The sequence below is a fragment of the Haemaphysalis longicornis genome, unplaced genomic scaffold, assembly GCF_048455015.1.
Source record: "Haemaphysalis longicornis isolate Haplotype H1 unplaced genomic scaffold, Haemaphysalis longicornis Haplotype H1 scaffold_1, whole genome shotgun sequence".
Classification (NCBI taxonomy): Eukaryota; Metazoa; Arthropoda; class Arachnida; order Ixodida; family Ixodidae; genus Haemaphysalis; species Haemaphysalis longicornis.
Window position 1 is genome coordinate 255,598,471 of NW_027526203.1, and position 16,523 is coordinate 255,614,993.

Here is a 16,523-nt window from a genome sequence, read left to right on the forward strand (position 1 = left end):
CGGAGAACGGTTTTGGCGCGGGCTTCTTACGACGACGCAAAAGGCATAATTTCGTGGCCCTTGCTATTTTGTCCGCAAACACAAATTCTTACAGTCTGCGCTCCCCCATCCATCGAAAAAAAAAAGAAATCCAGGGACTTACCTATCCGCTCGTGTTCAACCGGGCTATGCCCGTAATACACACACCAGCCGGCTTGACATGGCACCGCTGCTTGGCTTGCGTTCCCGGTGGCCCTAATAAACCCATCGCATTCGCAGTTGCTTCCACTGTTACACCGACCTCGAAGCACACATTTGATGTCAGCGGAAGCGAACGTGGTCAATAAAGTGTGAACGCTCGGAACTAAGTATGAACTATACAGAGCAAGAGTCAAAGCGCGGGATCCCCACTTGCCCCACGCTGAAATTACTCCATACTGTGCACGCGCGGTAAAGACAAATCACCGGACCACCGCTCGCCACGCGCGAACTTTTTTCCACTCCTACTGCGCATGTGCGCGCAAGATTTTTTTTAGTGTTGTTCGGCTTTCACCGCGTCCACGGGCGCTCGTCGACGGCCACCGCAAAGGAAGGTCGCGGGCCATTGTGTGATTGGGAATACGCGCATGCGCCGCAAGCCACACGTATCGCTCAGAGCTTCATGATTGCCCCCCTCTTTTCATTTATTTCCTGGCGTCAGGTTTTCCGCTAGTTTATAGCCGTGACACGGGTCGTTGGCGCAGAATGTAAGCGCGCTGTAACCACCTGAGGTTTTGTCACGGAAAAGACGTCTGTCAGGGCCTCTTATATCACGGTATTGAGGATGCCCACCGCATATAAATAGGACGCCATCCGGGACGCGACTAAGAGTGTGGACCATGGCCTAGTGGCTGGACCTAGTGGGTGCGTTACGGCCTTCGGCTTGGAAACGTATGTCGTAATGACATGGTAAAAAGCGCACTAGACGGGGACAGAAGAAGAGAGAGTGACACGGGACGTGCGCTAGTCCCGTGTCACTCTCTCTCCTTCGGTCCCCGTCCAGTGCGCTTTTTACCATGTCGAAGTCGTATCACCAACTAGCCCAATTTTCTGCGTTGAATAGTGTAACGTAAAGACGTGTACTGACGCCTGCAGGAGCAGGAGCATGCTAATTACAGAAGTGGCAAAGCGCGCTTACGCTAATAGCGAATATGTGGGGCTTACGAGGGTGAAGAAGGAGAAAACAAGAGAGAAGGAGAAAAAGCCACAAAGGAAAAAAGGATCGTGATGATGGTTATACGAAGGCCCCGTGGCACCACTGGACATGCTTCTGTATGCCACAGCTATCGCTGCTGCGATGGTCTGTGAACCGGCCACCTCAGCGGAGGCTGTCAGACGCAGTCGGACCCTGCAGTACGTCTCAGAAAAAGACACAAGGGAACACAGAAATGACGCAAGGCGTGCAGAGACGTACGCGCTCGCTGCAGCTAGAACCTATCGACACCGCAGCTACCGTTACGAAGCGACGATTGCATAATCACGACAGACCTACAGTTAGACACGGAGGACCGAATAGATTGAAATTAAAGTGGTATGGTTTCGCAATCTCACGCGTAAACAGTCGTAAGTACGTGTTTGAGTATTTATCTCCAAACATAGCGTTATTAGCCAAGGTCAGTACCGAGGATGGAGAGATGTGGCTAAGTGCTACAGTGCAAGATTTTGGGCCATTGCTCAGTAAGGTGTCACCCTCAAACTAACGCTTACTTGCAGGGCAGTCCGCAGCGGCGTTCGCAGGCGACGTACGCTCCACTTGCGTTTAGCGCATGGAAGCAGGCGTCTGCAACACAGAAGAGAAATAGGCAACAAATTCTATAAATACGTTTCTAGCTCCGCAAAAAAAGTGCGTTAGCCACGAAGATTTCATTGTTGAATGCCGCACTTGGAACCAGTTATGGGGGGATCACGTGCGTTCAATTCTAGAGGCGTAAATTTAGCAGAAGTGGGAAGCCCCTCAATATTTAGCGTTCTGAACACATTTAAGAAGTTGATAGTGCTATTATAGTAAGCGCCGCAAGAGAAATTAACCTCGCCGCACTCCGCCTCGCTGAAAAGTACCCGCAATTGCAATATGCGCAGCCCACTTTCTCTGTCCTTGCGTCATCCGGTGCCTGCGGTGAGCGGCAATGGCTGCTTGTTCGGAGGTATTTTGCACGAAATCATCGCCTAGATTCGACGCACTTTCTTTTATGTGAAACTCTTTAATGCGCGCAATCACGCTTATTCTATTGCTTAATAGCTCGTTTACGAATTTGCGACAAACTGCTCGGCGTTCCTCCACAGCTGGCCCCCCATGATGAGTCAAATACAGTCAGCATGTGGCGCAAGAGTTGTAACAACAGGTGTTTACCAACCACTGCTCCCTAGATATCCTTTACCACGGAGGCCGCTGCGTTTCCCTTGCATCGGCCACTTCAGCTGCCAGCGCCTGGGCCCCTGCACCCGTTGTGATTTACGGGCCACCTACTCAACAGGCTCGACGAACCTAACACCCCCACTACGACGTGATTGTTATTAGTAACGGCAACACTGCAAGAATGTTCACTGGTCACCCATAAAAGTCGGACATTGCTCAGCCACCACGGAATCCTGCGAGAGGCGCATCGCCCCCGAACAGAAGCCCTACAAAGGTAACCAGCCAAGTGAAACAAGGCAGTGATTCATCTCTAGATCCCGCGGCCAGAACCGCTTGGAGTTCACCGCAAAGGAAGCATAGAACTACGAACCGAGGAACTCAAGAAGGGACAAGACAAGACGCGGTATCACCAGAGAGGTGTAGCAAGGGCACTAATTGTGTAAGCCAGTATTCTCCCAAGCCTTCCCCCTGCTGAACCACAGACTCCATAGTACTAATGCCGGGCATACCATTTTACTCTGCACATTAGCCCCTCTTGCAATTAACCACCACGTAAGACCCCAACAGAGGCGCAATTATTCCTCAACCCAGAGCCACTACTTTGTGGCACAATCCAAGCGCCAGGTTTCGAACCTATCGAAAGCGAATATCTTGCCCCCAAGAAAAGAATAGTGTAAGTTTTAGATCGCGATAGAGCTGCCACCTACCGCCCATACAGAAGACGATGGCCAGTGTCGGTAATTTGTAATTTCGGAAGTCAACATAAATGTCCTCGAACACACTCGAAGGTTCACAAATCAGTCACATATACTCAAGATATGACAATCGAACTGAAGAGGCGTGGGCAATAAAAGCATGGCTACAAACCGATCAATACCAGCAACGGGTATACATTTACACGAGCGAAAGCTACAGTACAGAAAAAGACATAAAAGGACAGACAGCAAACGGTGATTTGTGGGGACTCCAAGAGCTACACGCAGACAGCGAAGTAGATACAATAGTAATAAACAGGCTAAACCTGCCTAACTATAGTTGCAAATAAATAAAATGAAGAAGCTCACACTAACGCGTAAGACTTGAAGGTAATGAAGCTGTACGCAGCCTTCGCGACCATAGGGACGGTTTAAGTCACCGATTGCAGCTGATATGCTTCTTCTTCACTGCCGCAGCGACCTTTACTCCATCTTTGTTGCTATAACGGCGAAGAAGATGCAAATTCAAGAAGCATAACAAACGAAAAGAACGTTCACACTTGCACTAGGCGCCCGAAGGTGCAACGTGTACCCTATCCCATGTTCTAGGTCGAGAAGGTGGCATGATTCCTCTCTTCACAGCCACAGTACAATGAGTAAGCCCTTTGATACCCGGGTACTAACTCACCGTCGTAGCCGAGTGGTTAAGATGACTGAATGGGTATGGAGACACAGGTTGAAATCCTGCCGGTGCCGGAGATTTCTTTTCTTCATACTGTTAAACTGAGTTTTGTGAAAAGCCGAAATCAACGAATTGCTAAAGAGCTTCGCTCTTAAAACTTGATGCGTTCAGCGCCTTACTGATATTACAAGCAATGAAAGATCTGGCAGTCTCGTGTGTGCGTGCCTCGCGGCGACCACCCAGCGTCCCCGGCGCACGTTTGTCAAGCCAAGCACACCCACTTAGGGAGATTGGCCAAGACTGGCCGAAAAAAAGCATGCCGTTCATGATTTTCCCGCCTCCCCACCTGATCTTTTGGATAGAAGCTGCCCCTAAAACATTCCACAACTGGTACGCACCCTTCTTGACCCCGAAGTTCTCTTACTGTTCTTCTTAAGGTACGGTAAATCGCCATCGCCTTGTCTGCCACTGCCCCAAATTCTTTCCATAGCGGTCTTTTTCACCCCCTCTTACGATTCAATTATCCCTACCAATCTGCATATTGTAAACATAAACCCACTCACCCTTATCGCTAATTTTTCGATCCAAAGCGGTCTAGCACGAGCGGTACAGCCTCGATATTTAATCTTGCACCAGATCGCCGCCAACATCGCCTCCTTCGTTTCGAGAATATCTTGAAAGTCCAAGCGACAACATCCTTCGCGTTCAAAGACGACCACTGGCTGCAACATCCTATACCACCATTCTGATTCCATTATCCCTACCTATCTGCATATTTTAGACACAAACACACTTACCCTTATCGCCAATTTTTCGATCCAAAGCGGTGGATTGGATTGGATTGATTAAACTTTATTTAGGCCGGCAGAACGACGTTTTTACGCGCCGCGACGCGGGCCTCGGCGTCGTCCTGGTGGCTACTCATCCGAGACGTGAGCTCGCCGTTGCCGACTCGCGAGTCTCATGCCTGGCGAGCGCCCGCAGGACCTGCTGGACGGCCCAGTGTTGATTTTCGTAGGTGTAGCTCCTTGCGGCTTCTGCAAGCCGTGGCGGGATGGTTCTTGACCTCGCTTCCATTGGGCTCGTGACACAGTTCCATAAGATGTGTTTCTGGTCTGCAGTCTCCCTGCAGCAGAGCTGGCACATGGCAGTATGGTATGCTTCCGGATACATTCGGTGCATCAGAGCCGGGGTGGGTAGGGACCCGGTTTGAAGCTGTCTTAGTAGCACTGCCTCCGCCCGGCTCAACCCCGGGTCCGGAGGTGGGAAGGTCCTCCGAGCCAGGCGGTAGGCTTTGGTTATTTCGCTATAGTCTGTCATTCGGTCCTTAGCACCGAACCACGTTGGACGGTCAGTTGCGGGGGCGCGGTTGGTGAGTGCTCGCGCCTCCGCGTGTGCCGTCTCGTTGTGGTTTGCGTTCTTACTCGACACGTCCTTGCCCGCATGCGCCGGGATCCACTTCACTCGAACAGTTCTTGCGCCTTCTAGACATGCATTGCGTAGCACCTGCAAAGCTTCTTTGCAGATGCGTCCCTTGGCGTAGTTCCGAACTGCAGTTCGTGAGTCACTGATCACCGACTGGCAGCCTGCGTCGGTAAAGGCCAGGGCGATGGCCACCTCCTCTGCGCGTTCTGCATCGGTGCACTTGACGCTTGCCGCCGTCACAGTGTCTCCCGTGGTGGCCTTTATGACAACGGCAGCGAAGGCTTCGTGTGGATATTCCGCCGCATCTACATAGAAACCATTGAGACGGATGCAGACATTGAACAAATGGACAGCAGACTAGCACACCTCATCGAGGCTAAACGGTCCTTGCTGGACCGCTGGAAGAAACAACGGCTCAATAGGCGCCTCAGAAAGAAGGTGGCTGAGCTCAACAGGGCGATCCAAGGACACTGCCGCGCCCTCTGCGTTCAGCAGTGGAATGAGATCTGCAACGCGGCGGATGGACAGTTACATTGCGGAAGGACCTGGAACCTCTTACGCCATCTCTTGGATGAAACTAAATCAAAGTCCCATCAACGTGATAGGTTAACCAAGCTTATGCACCGCGCCATACAGAAACACGGTGAAGAGGAGGTACTTAAGAAAATCAATGACAAATACTTATCGCCTACCCCAATTGTGCAACATGGTCCATACCAAGGGCTACCAAACAAAAGACTCGATCGGGAAATCGATGTAGAAGAGGTTCGAGTAGCACTACACGACTTAAACAGCAAATCTGCAGCAGGCCCGGACCTAGTAACAAATAGGAGTCTCAGGAACCTAGACGACCACTCAATTGAAAACCTAACAAAATTCTACAACAAGTGTTGGAAAACAGGATCACTGCCGCGGCAATGGAAAACAGCCAAGACCATTCTCATCCCTAAACCAGGTAAACCGCCGGACACCGACAATCTGAGGCCCATATCTCTTACGTCGTGTGTAGGCAAGGTGCTGGAGCATGTCCTCTTGAATCGATGGCAGGATTACCTGGAGAGCGAGGATCTATACCCAACCACGGTTATCGGCTTCCGAAAGAGATTAAGTACCCAGGATGCGATGATTCAGTTGAAGCATGAAATCCTTGACGACTCCGGTGCCTCAAGAGATAATAAGGCAATCCTAGGGCTTGATCTCCAGAGTGCTTTCGATAACGTCAAGCACTCTGCGATACTGTCGCAAGTTTCTAAGCTCAACATGGGTGAACGCAGTTATAACTACATCCAGGACTTCCTAACGGGTAGAACCGCTCAGCTAAGGGCAGGCCATTTACAACTCGACGATAAGAAGCTCGGCAGCACTGGCACTCCGCAAGGGTCCGTGATATCGCCGTTACTATTCAATCTAGTAATGATAGGAGTAGCCAACAGACTCGCCACAGTGGGGATCCGGCACACTATCTATGCCGATGATATTACACTGTGGGTAGACAGGGGTAGCGACGGTCACATTGAGGCCAAACTACAAGAAGCAGTCGACGCCATTGAAGAACATCTGGATGGTACAGGACTTGTTTGCTCACCAAGCAAATCAGAACTCCTAGTTATACCACCACGGAGGGGTCGCACTACGGACAGGCAACAAGGCACGATCAGTATAACTACGCGGTCTGGTCAAATTGTTCCCGAAGTCAGCAAGATCAGAGTACTCGGAATGATCATCGAACGGCACAGAAGAAACGGCGAGACTATCGCACGCATCACAGCCAAGACTGCGGACGCAATGAGACTCATCTGACGAGTTACATCACGGAAGGCTGGCATGAAGGAGGACAGTTTGATCAGGCTAGTTCACTCCTTTGTGATCAGCCACATCACGTATGTCGCGGCATACCACAACTGGTTACAACACGAGCGTAATAAGATCAACGCCATCATTAGGAGGGCCTATAAGTCCGCGCTAGGCCTGTTTGAATCCACAAGCACGCCGCTCTTCCTCAAGTTAGGAGTGCATAATACGCTCGAGGAGATAGCGGAAGCACAACGTACGGCCCAGCTCGAGCGTTTAGCACGAGCGGTACAGCCTCGATATTTAATCTTGCACCAGATCGCCGCCAACATCGCCTCCTTCGTTTCGAGAATATCTTGAAAGTCCAAGCGACAACATCCTTCGCGTTCAAAGACGACCACTGGCTGCAACATCCTATACCACCGTCCTCTTGCCGCACCGCGTCCCAGAACTATACAGTAATCCCTCGTTATAACGAAGTCAGCGGGACCGTGAAAAATTTCGTTATAAGCGATATTTCGATATAAGCGACCACTCGTGGAAAGATAAAGTAGCTGAGAGTCAACTGCGCCACAAGTGTGAAGTATAAAAGCCCAATGTATTCAGTGAAGCAAAACTTTACTCAGGTGCAGAAAAGGCATTGAGCTTTGGCCTTTTCAGTTTTTTGGCAGGCGCGAGCCACCCCTCCTCCAATTGGCCCAAGCAGTGACTTGCATCCAAACGCCTCGCAGACTGCTAAGCGCATATGTAGGGGAAGGAAGGGGCCACTTTTATATATGGGGCAGGTGCGGACGTCACGGAACGCTACGAGAGTTTCGCGCTGGAAAGCGCCGCAAATGCCGTGGATGGAGTTAGAGGTTATGTTTGTTGAGCCCCAAAAACGATTAACCGCTCATTGTGCATACACAACGCAATCATGAAAACTGACCGGTTTTGCACTAGGGGCCTTGCATGATCACTGGGCCATTTTTTCACGAGGTGTGCAGCAGTGAAGTTTGCAAAACAAAAATTGTTCCTCGCCCCGTTGTCGACGACACTGCTAATTCTGCGGTTCGAGTGTCGGTGATGGCGCACCGTCGCTCCACGCTATTGAACAATGTCTAGGAACAAAATTCAATCACCCTACAACGGTTTTGGACCGTTTCTCTGAGTCAGATGGCGAATAGAGCGTGGCCGGCCCGAGAAAATCGCCCGGGAAACACCAGCTTGTTAACCCACCATGTTGACCATCTCATTCGCCGCTGGGTCGCCGCCGCTCGGAGACGCCTTTGCTCGCCACACTTCGCTCTAAGCGGGTCCAGCTCTTCGTGCGCTTCGAGTAATGCGGTCTAAAATGCATGCATTTGGGTTGGCACCAGAAGAAATTTCGAATAAAGCGGTACTTCGAGTAAAGCGAGTTCGTTATAACGAGGGATTACTGTACTAGCCAATAAATGTTGCAACAACAGCTAACTGCAAGTAGAGAGAGAGAGAGAGAGAGAGAGAGAGAGAGAGAGAGAGAGAGAGAACTGTTTATTACATGAAAGCAGAGAGGTTTGACGGCATGTTCCCGCCAACATGCAACTCTGCGGGGATGGGGAGAAGGGAATAAAGGCCCTAAAAGAAGTAGGGCAGAAGAAAGGGGAAAAAAGAAGAGGTTAAAAAAAAGTGAACATGGAGCTTTGCGCGGTGACGAAAAAGTCCACACGATCTCACAGGTAAAGTTCTAAATTCTCTCTGCGACGCCGATTCCGTGTAAATAGTCAAATAAGGCAACCAACACTCTTCTTTGGGACGATGGAGAGGGCAGGGTTCAAGGAGACTTTTCAAAGATAGAGATGCATTGTTGAGGCACTCAACCTTTTCTGCGAGATGATTTCATTCTTGGATGTATGCCGGACACTCTAGAAGAACGTGCTCTACTGTTTCGGGCAATCCACTATTATCGCAATAGGGACTTGCAGTTAGACCTAGGCGATGGCGGTAAGAGTTCGTGAGTGCTGCGTTGAGACGCAACCGGTTGTAAAGAGTTTCAAGCTTACGTGGAATCCGCTCTGGTAGCCTCATTCTGAGCCTAGTGTCTATATGGTGCAGGAAAGAGTGCCGAGTCTCAGGAAAAGACCAGAGGCGGTTTCGCTCCTCTAAGGGCAGCTCCTTCGCGAGCGCTGCGGCCTCGTGTTTTGTGTGTGAGAGAGAGAAATAACTTTTATTTGTCCAGTGTGTGGAGGAGAGCTAGACCTCCACCCTAGGCGTCGGCCAGGAGCCCTTGGGTCCTAGTAGCGTCTTCGGCTAACTGGATGGCCCAGACTTGATCCGCCGGAAAAATCTTTCTTACATCCCGCAGCTGTAGGCCTGCCTCTTCGAGCTGCCTCAACCTCTTTCTCGTTGCCGAGAATGCCGCAGTGTGCAGGAATTCATTGTAGGGTCACTCGGTGACCGGCGACGTAGGCGAGATGGTGCAGAGTGGCAGCGTTTTTTTGGAGTTGAGACCAGGTACGCTGATGTTTATGCACAGGGGTGATAGAGTCCAAGGAGGGAAATCAGACGGCATGGTTTGTCGTGCTTGAGGGGGTTCAGAAATGTTTATAGAGTTTATCGTTTCTGCGAAGCTGGGATTTTCGTTGCGCTGTACCTTATGGGCCAAGAAATTGGTTTGTGAGTGCAACCGACGTCTCAGGTATATTCTAACTGTTTCCTGCTGCCGGAGAACATCCAAGGGCAAGCAACCAGCCTCCGCAACTGTACCAGTGCACGAAGTGCCCTTAGGCAGACCAAGACAGGCACGCAGACAATTATTTCTTGCTTCGTCAAGCTGCTTTTTACTTGAAGTCGACAGCCGCTGTAAAACAGGTAGGCTGTAACGCAGCAAACCATCGACATAAGCCTTGCAGAGCAGCACCATCGATCGACAGTCACTGCCCCGGCGACTGGCGGCAAGGTACCCAATAACTTGCGACACTGCAGAAACTCGAGTACGTAGTCGGTGGACCTCAGGGGCCCACGAGAGATTCCTGTCCAGAGTTATCCCGAGGTATCTTTGGGTGCGCACATAATGCAGTCGATGACCCCCAAGGATGAACGGGAATTGAGTCATCCGCTTGCGGGTGAATGCCATGGCTACGCTTTTTTCAGGCGAGAGGCGGAGACCCTTTGGCGCAGGGTAGTCAGATACATTTTTTAGAGCTTTCTGGAGCCTCTTTTGTGTATGGCAACGAGACCTTGCTGCACTCCAAATGCAAATATCATCGGCGTAAATGGTTACTTTCACGCCAGGAGGTAGGGCACGCTTTAACTTGATTAGCGCAATGTTGAACAGTAGAGGTCTCAAAACTGCTGCTTGAGGTACTCCTTTCTCGATGATGTGACACGAAATAGGGCCTTCCGGTGTACTCATAAAAAGTTGTCGTTCCAGGTAGCTTGATATCTATGCATACAACCTCCCACCAAAATCAAGACCAGCAAGGGACTCAAGAATGGCTGTATGAAAAACCGAATCAATGCCGCCTTTATGTCTAAAAAGACCACAGTTGGTATGTGCCCGCAGTGTAATTCTTCTTCTAGTGACGTCACAAGAGCGAGGATGCTATCGATGGCAGACCGGTTTTGACGAAAGCCATTCATTTCAGGAGGATAAAGCTTCCTGCTTTCGATATACCAGGTCATTCTTTTAAAGATAATTTTTTCCATGATTTTTCCGATACAGCTTAGTAGGCCTATGGGACGAAAAGATTCGTGTCGAGTTGGTTGTTTTGCAGGTTTTAAGATGGCTGTAATTTTGACTGTTTTACATTCTGCAGGTACAGTACCACACAGCCAGGTTGAGTTGTAATACTCCAGAAGGCGTAAGCGCGAGTGATGAGAGAAGTGGGAAATTGCTTCATATGTTATGCAGTCATAACCTGGAGAAGACTGTTTCTTCACGTTTGAGATGACCGCGTTCAACTCGCCAATCTAAAATGGAAGGTCCAGGGTGGGCAGAGAGGTTGGGGGCGCTGCGTCAGAAACACGCTGAGGGGACACTTGAGGCGTAGAAATCGTAGATAGGAGCCTACAATACCCTTCAGCCGCTTCTTTCTGGGAAATATCCTCGTGTAATGACAGCGTCCTGAATGGATGTAGCTGCGGGCTGTCGTTCCGCATGCCCTTTATGACCCGCCATATCCGGGAGAGAGGCTGGCGCACATCTAATTTAGTGCAGCAATCGCGTCACCGTTGTCGACTTAACTTTTCCAAGTAGCGTCTCACAAATCTGATCTTTGCAAGCCTGCCTCAGATCCTCTAATTATTTTTTACGGCGAGCCTTCCGCTCACCGCGCCTACGGATAGCACGCAGCCGTTCGCATTTTTCATCTTTTTTGCCATATAAGCGCCTCCTCACGACGCTGGAGGGGTCTTTCAGACAACTAGCCGTAGTTGGTATTAGGTCTTTGTCGGAAGTTGCGGCGGTGATCTCCTAGTCGGCGCGGTTTTGGAAAGCTTCCCAGTCTGTGCGCCTGAATTGTATTTAACGTCCAGACACAGTTACGTCTTGGTAAGATATTAAAATTGGGAAGTGATCGCTGCCTCTTGTCTCCAGGTCAGTACACCAAGTAAACTTTGGGATGAAGCTGTTGGAGGCAAACGAAAGATCGATGCAGCTGCTGAGTGTGGAATTTTTTAGATAAGTAATGCTGCCGTCATTTAGTGGTTCAATACCCCTTTTTATAAGTGGTTCCTCAAGCCTTGCTCCACCAGAATTTGTTCATGCACTTCCCCATCTTTCATTGTGTGCGTTGAAGTCTCCACAGATTATATGGGGTGGGGATGTACTAGCAATAACGATTTCAAGCCTGCAAACATCAAAGGCTGCACCTGGTTCCAGGTAGGCGGCAATAAACGTAAACCGTTGAGTATCAATAACGGTATTGGCACAAACATATTCCCCGCATGGTCATTATTATTTTAGAGCGAAAGCTCTACTACCCTACATCTTTCAATGTCATTCATCGCACCGCAATGACCTTCAGCCGCCGGCGTGCGAGCTGCACCTTTCTTTCTTATCGCTTCGCTTGCTGAGAGCTTCGATGATGCGGTACCACGTGACTAGGCGAGGGCAAAAGGGCTGCTTTTGACTTTGCGAGTTTTTTTTTTTCAAAAGAATTATAGGAGCTGTGAAGGAATAAACATGCCATTTTATGCCGGCCATCTTGTTTTAACAGGAATGCTAAAACGTACACACTTAATACTGCTGAAAGATGAACCTTTTGGATATCGCTGCACATTTCCACCGTTATGCCTAAGCGGTGGCGGTTACGGCCGCAAAGTACCACAGAAAGTTCAACAGCCCATCAACAGAAGGTCCAACAAGGCTTCTCACTTTCCCATTGTTATGCATTTCTAAGCATCCCCGAAATTCTCAACTCACTGAATTAATTAACGCTCTTTCATAAAAAAATTAAAGGAAGTATTTCTTCAACTACGTTGGCCTCTACGGGCACTCATTGTTTCAAATGGCGGGTGGGGGATGAGGGTTCGAAGGAGGGAAGTCGTAAAAAAAGCCCGCGGTTAATTGGATTGCAATACCATGTGTATTCCCCCCGAATGGAGCGGTGGGCTGCACAGGCCTGCTCTCGGCTGACTTCAATTCGGGCGCCGCCTTCCTTTGAAATGCTCCTGGAGCGACGCTTTAGCCGGTGTCTCATTCCCGGTCAGGCACGCGCACATATATACTACCCCGTTCCGATGCCGCTTTGATGCGGGCACGGCGCGCGCACGCACGAGCGGTGCGTGCGAAAGTAAACAGTAAGCAAAAAGAAAACGCTGACAAAAAATCCCAGGCCATGTCACCAACGTGAAACCTGGGCAGGGGCGAAGAATGCAGTGTATAAGTGTATTCTTCGCGCCTTGGCGTTTTCGCCGACGCAGATGAAACCGTTGGAAGGTAGAGCTATACAGCTTTGCTGTAAAAGTCTCGCGTCTTTAGACACGAAGCGTTTTAGCACGAGGCGTAAACGAGTGTGTTAAGGAGCAGGTGCTAGACCATCTCAGGCGGACCACGCTTCACACCATCCTTGCACTCGACGCAGAAGGCGCATTTGACACCGTTACTTACTAAGCGATCCTAGACAACCTCAACGCCACCCACTGCGGGTCTCACACCTTCAACTACGTTGCAGAGTTTCTCCGAGAGCACACGGCGACTATCAAGTTTGGGAGTCTGACCTCGGCCATCACCAGAACACCCGCTAATGGCACACCGCACGGATCTGTCATTTCTCCCCTACATTTCAATATCGCAATACTTGAGCTACCCACTCTTTTGGACAAAATACCCAACCTGCAGCATGCATTATACGCCGACTACATTACTGTGTGGACTACCTCTGTTTCCAGTGGGGAATAGCGACGCCCTCCAAAAAGCTGTAGACACCACCGTCAACTACCTGCGTCCCAGGGGCCTAACCTGTGAACCTGCCAAATCAGCCCTTCTAATCCTGCTGGCCCGATACCGTGGCCGGCCTCCTCCTCCCACACCTGATCCTGAAGTGACGATACAAGGTGAACTAATCCCCTCAGTGACCACCCTCCGCGGCCTCGGCGTCCCCTTCCATCGGGACGGCACGGGTTCAGTGCTCCTTCCGCAACTCCAGAACTCCATTACTCGCCTGACCCATCTTATCCGCAGAATCCGCAGACGAAATCACGGCCTCTCTGAATCCGAAATCTTTCGTCTGGTCCAAGCTCTCTTGATCAGCAAAATCACCTATGCCACACCATATCTAAACCTTCGACCACAAGAAACCGCAAAAATTGAAGCTGTCATTCGTAAAGCCTACCAAACGGCTCTTGGCCTCCCCATTTACACCTCCACAGACAAATTGATCAAGCTGGGACTACACAACGTTCATGGAGAGCTTGTGGAGGCTCAGAGAAATTCCCAACTACAACGACTCAGCTTTACGCAACTGGCCATTCCGTTCTCCGCACACTCGGCTACCCTACGCCGCCAAATCAACGTCTCCCAACTACCACAACGTCTCCCAACTACCATAAAACACCACATCCACGTTTCCCCCATACCGCGTAATATCCATGCTACCTTCAACCAAGGCCGTAGGGAAGCGCGGGTCCGCTGCCTCATGAGCTCATGAAGAAGCTAGCGGATGACCAACAGGTCCGTTACATTAACCTCTCCTATGACTCCTGCACCCGCCGCACAGCTTTCATCACCCTGAATAACGCCGGCCGAATCTCCACGGCCGCCGCCCCGCATGCCAACAAAATATAGACGGCAGAAGCTCTGGCAATCGCCTTCGCAGCCACCACCCACTCCAATCATCCCCACATCACTGTAATCTCCGACTCTCAGCAGGCATGCCGCATCTACCAGGCAGGTCTAGCTCTACCTCAGGCCATTCCTCTCCTCCAATGTCTACCTGACAAGACCACAATCACGATCGTCTGGACTCCCGGACACTCCGGCCTTCCGCGGAATGAAGCGGCCCGCGCCGCACCCCGAGCTCTGCACTCCCGGGCATTTTCCACCGACGGTCAAGTCATTCCACCACCCCGCACGAACGCCTCCGACCTCCAAAATCCTCTCGATAATACGTACAATGCCCTTCTATCTCACTACACCCTTAACCGCCGGGTCTACCCCCCTCACCCCACCATAACCAACCAGCAAGCCATAATATATCGTCGCTTTCAGACCGGTACCTCTTAGAATCGCACCATCCTCCACCACATCGCACCCACTATCTACCCTCGTCAATGCCAACACTGCGACACCCCGCTCACCACATCCCACCTCGTATACTCATGTCCCCACTCCCCTAATCCACCCCCTTCCCCACCCGGGAGCAGTGGGAGACTGAGCCGACTAGCCCGGACCCAGCCCGCCAGAGGGCCTTCGTTTCTCGGGCCGAGACATCGTGGACTAGGGACGCTTCAGCACCACCCTCTTCCCTTCTCCTTTTGCTATAATACATGTGTTCTACTTACGAAGCGTTCCAGCGCGAGGCGTAAAGGAGTATCCCGGTGTTTTTTTAATACGCGTTACGAAGCGTTCCAGCGCGAGGCGTAAACGAGTGTCCCGGTGTTTTTTTAGTACGCGTTACGTTCTAGCGCGAGGCGTTAACGAGTGTACGGTGTTTTAGCACTGTGACTACATGAGACGACGGTTGCGACGACGACATGAGACGCCAACAGCCCGAGCCCCTAAGGGGCTTTCTTCATTGCGCCATTTTGCCCCAGGGCATCAAAGGAATCGAAAGATAAAAAAGGAAACTGACAGGAGGCAAGCGGCTTCATTCGCTGCAGAATGCGTTGTATCCCCAATTCAGCAAGAACGTCCAAGAGCTGCTTGTAAAGAGGACCATGCGTCCACCGATGGATATCGGGCGGACGGCCTGGTCGATGTCCTGGGGCTACCATGTGCCGGGTTCGGGATGGTTGAAGTCCTGGACATGTCCCCAGGGGGTGGTCCAATGTCGCTTCCGCAGAGGAAACAGGGCAGTCGGGGCAGGTTGCATAGGTCACCTCAAGGCTAGAAGTCCATGTTGGACGAGAAGCAGGCGTCAGTGCAACGCCCAGGTGAATTGCCCGGAGTGTGACCTCCTCACGGCGGGTTAAGCCGCCAGGAAGGTCAGTCCCACGCGGAGGAAGCGCTCATAAAAAAGAACTCCAGCGTTCGCCGTAATCGTGGCAACACTTGCTCGAAACGAGAAAGACACGTCATAGCGTACGACCCTCCAAGGTGATGTCCAATGATTACCACTTCCAAAAAATGAGAGAATGTCACACTTCTACCAACATTCATGGTCGTTGCGGCAGCGAAGAAGAAGCAAATCGGCTGCAATCGTGGGCTTGAACCTTCGTGTTAGTCGTGAAGGTTGCCTACAGCTTCGCTACCTTCAAGTCTTACGCGTTAGTGTGAGCGTCCTCCATTTTTTATAAAGACAGAGCTCAGGAAATAAGTCAATCGATAATACTAAGCAGGTAAGAAGAACGAAGCAGGCAAATGAACAGCAAGCTTCATAAGGAGGATCCTGTGGAGAATTCATTCCAATTTTATGGGAATGGATGACATAAAGACAGCGGGATCCTTTATAAAAGTTATTTTATGCCGCCTCAATAGGGGACGTACGGCCCTACCCTAAAGCTCCTTCCTAGCCGTAGGAGAAGCACCAAAGTACAATTACGGTGGAATAGTTTGATAGTCGTTCATTTTTTTAACTGTTTTTTTTAAAGCTTGAGAACAAGAGAAAACCCGTTTAACAGTAGTCTACAAGGACACCCCATTTCACCCGGGTGTCTACCCCATTCTGTGCTCTCGGGAGTTTATTTTGAGAACTGAAGGTTTTCGGCAGTTAAACGTGATTATACTGGTGTGCACCGGTGATCGCGATGCTGCCCGCAGGCACCGCTGAGCAGCCCGGCCTCCCCTCGCCCGCCCGCAGCACCCGTCGACATGCAACCTGGGTCCGCTCTTGGGGCGCTAGGCCTATCGCCTGCTCCTGGGCCTCCGGTAGGATTTCCAGCGCAGCAACCAACAAATGCGTTGCCTTCAGGGACTGCATCGCAAGATGTGAGTGCG

The 16,523-nt window shown here is 50.8% G+C and overlaps 1 protein-coding gene across 1 annotated transcript in view; it reads right to left on the reverse strand.

The window, feature by feature from the left end:
* Nucleotides 1–16,523, reverse strand: part of LOC144158626 (epithelial sodium channel subunit beta-like) — a 67,495-nt gene that overhangs the window by 24,682 nt on the left and 26,290 nt on the right. Inside the window, exon 4 of the mRNA XM_077689648.1 lies at nt 1,726–1,798. Within this exon, the coding sequence (XP_077545774.1) occupies nt 1,726–1,798 (73 nt within the window). The remainder of the gene's footprint in view (nt 1–1,725; nt 1,799–16,523) is intronic.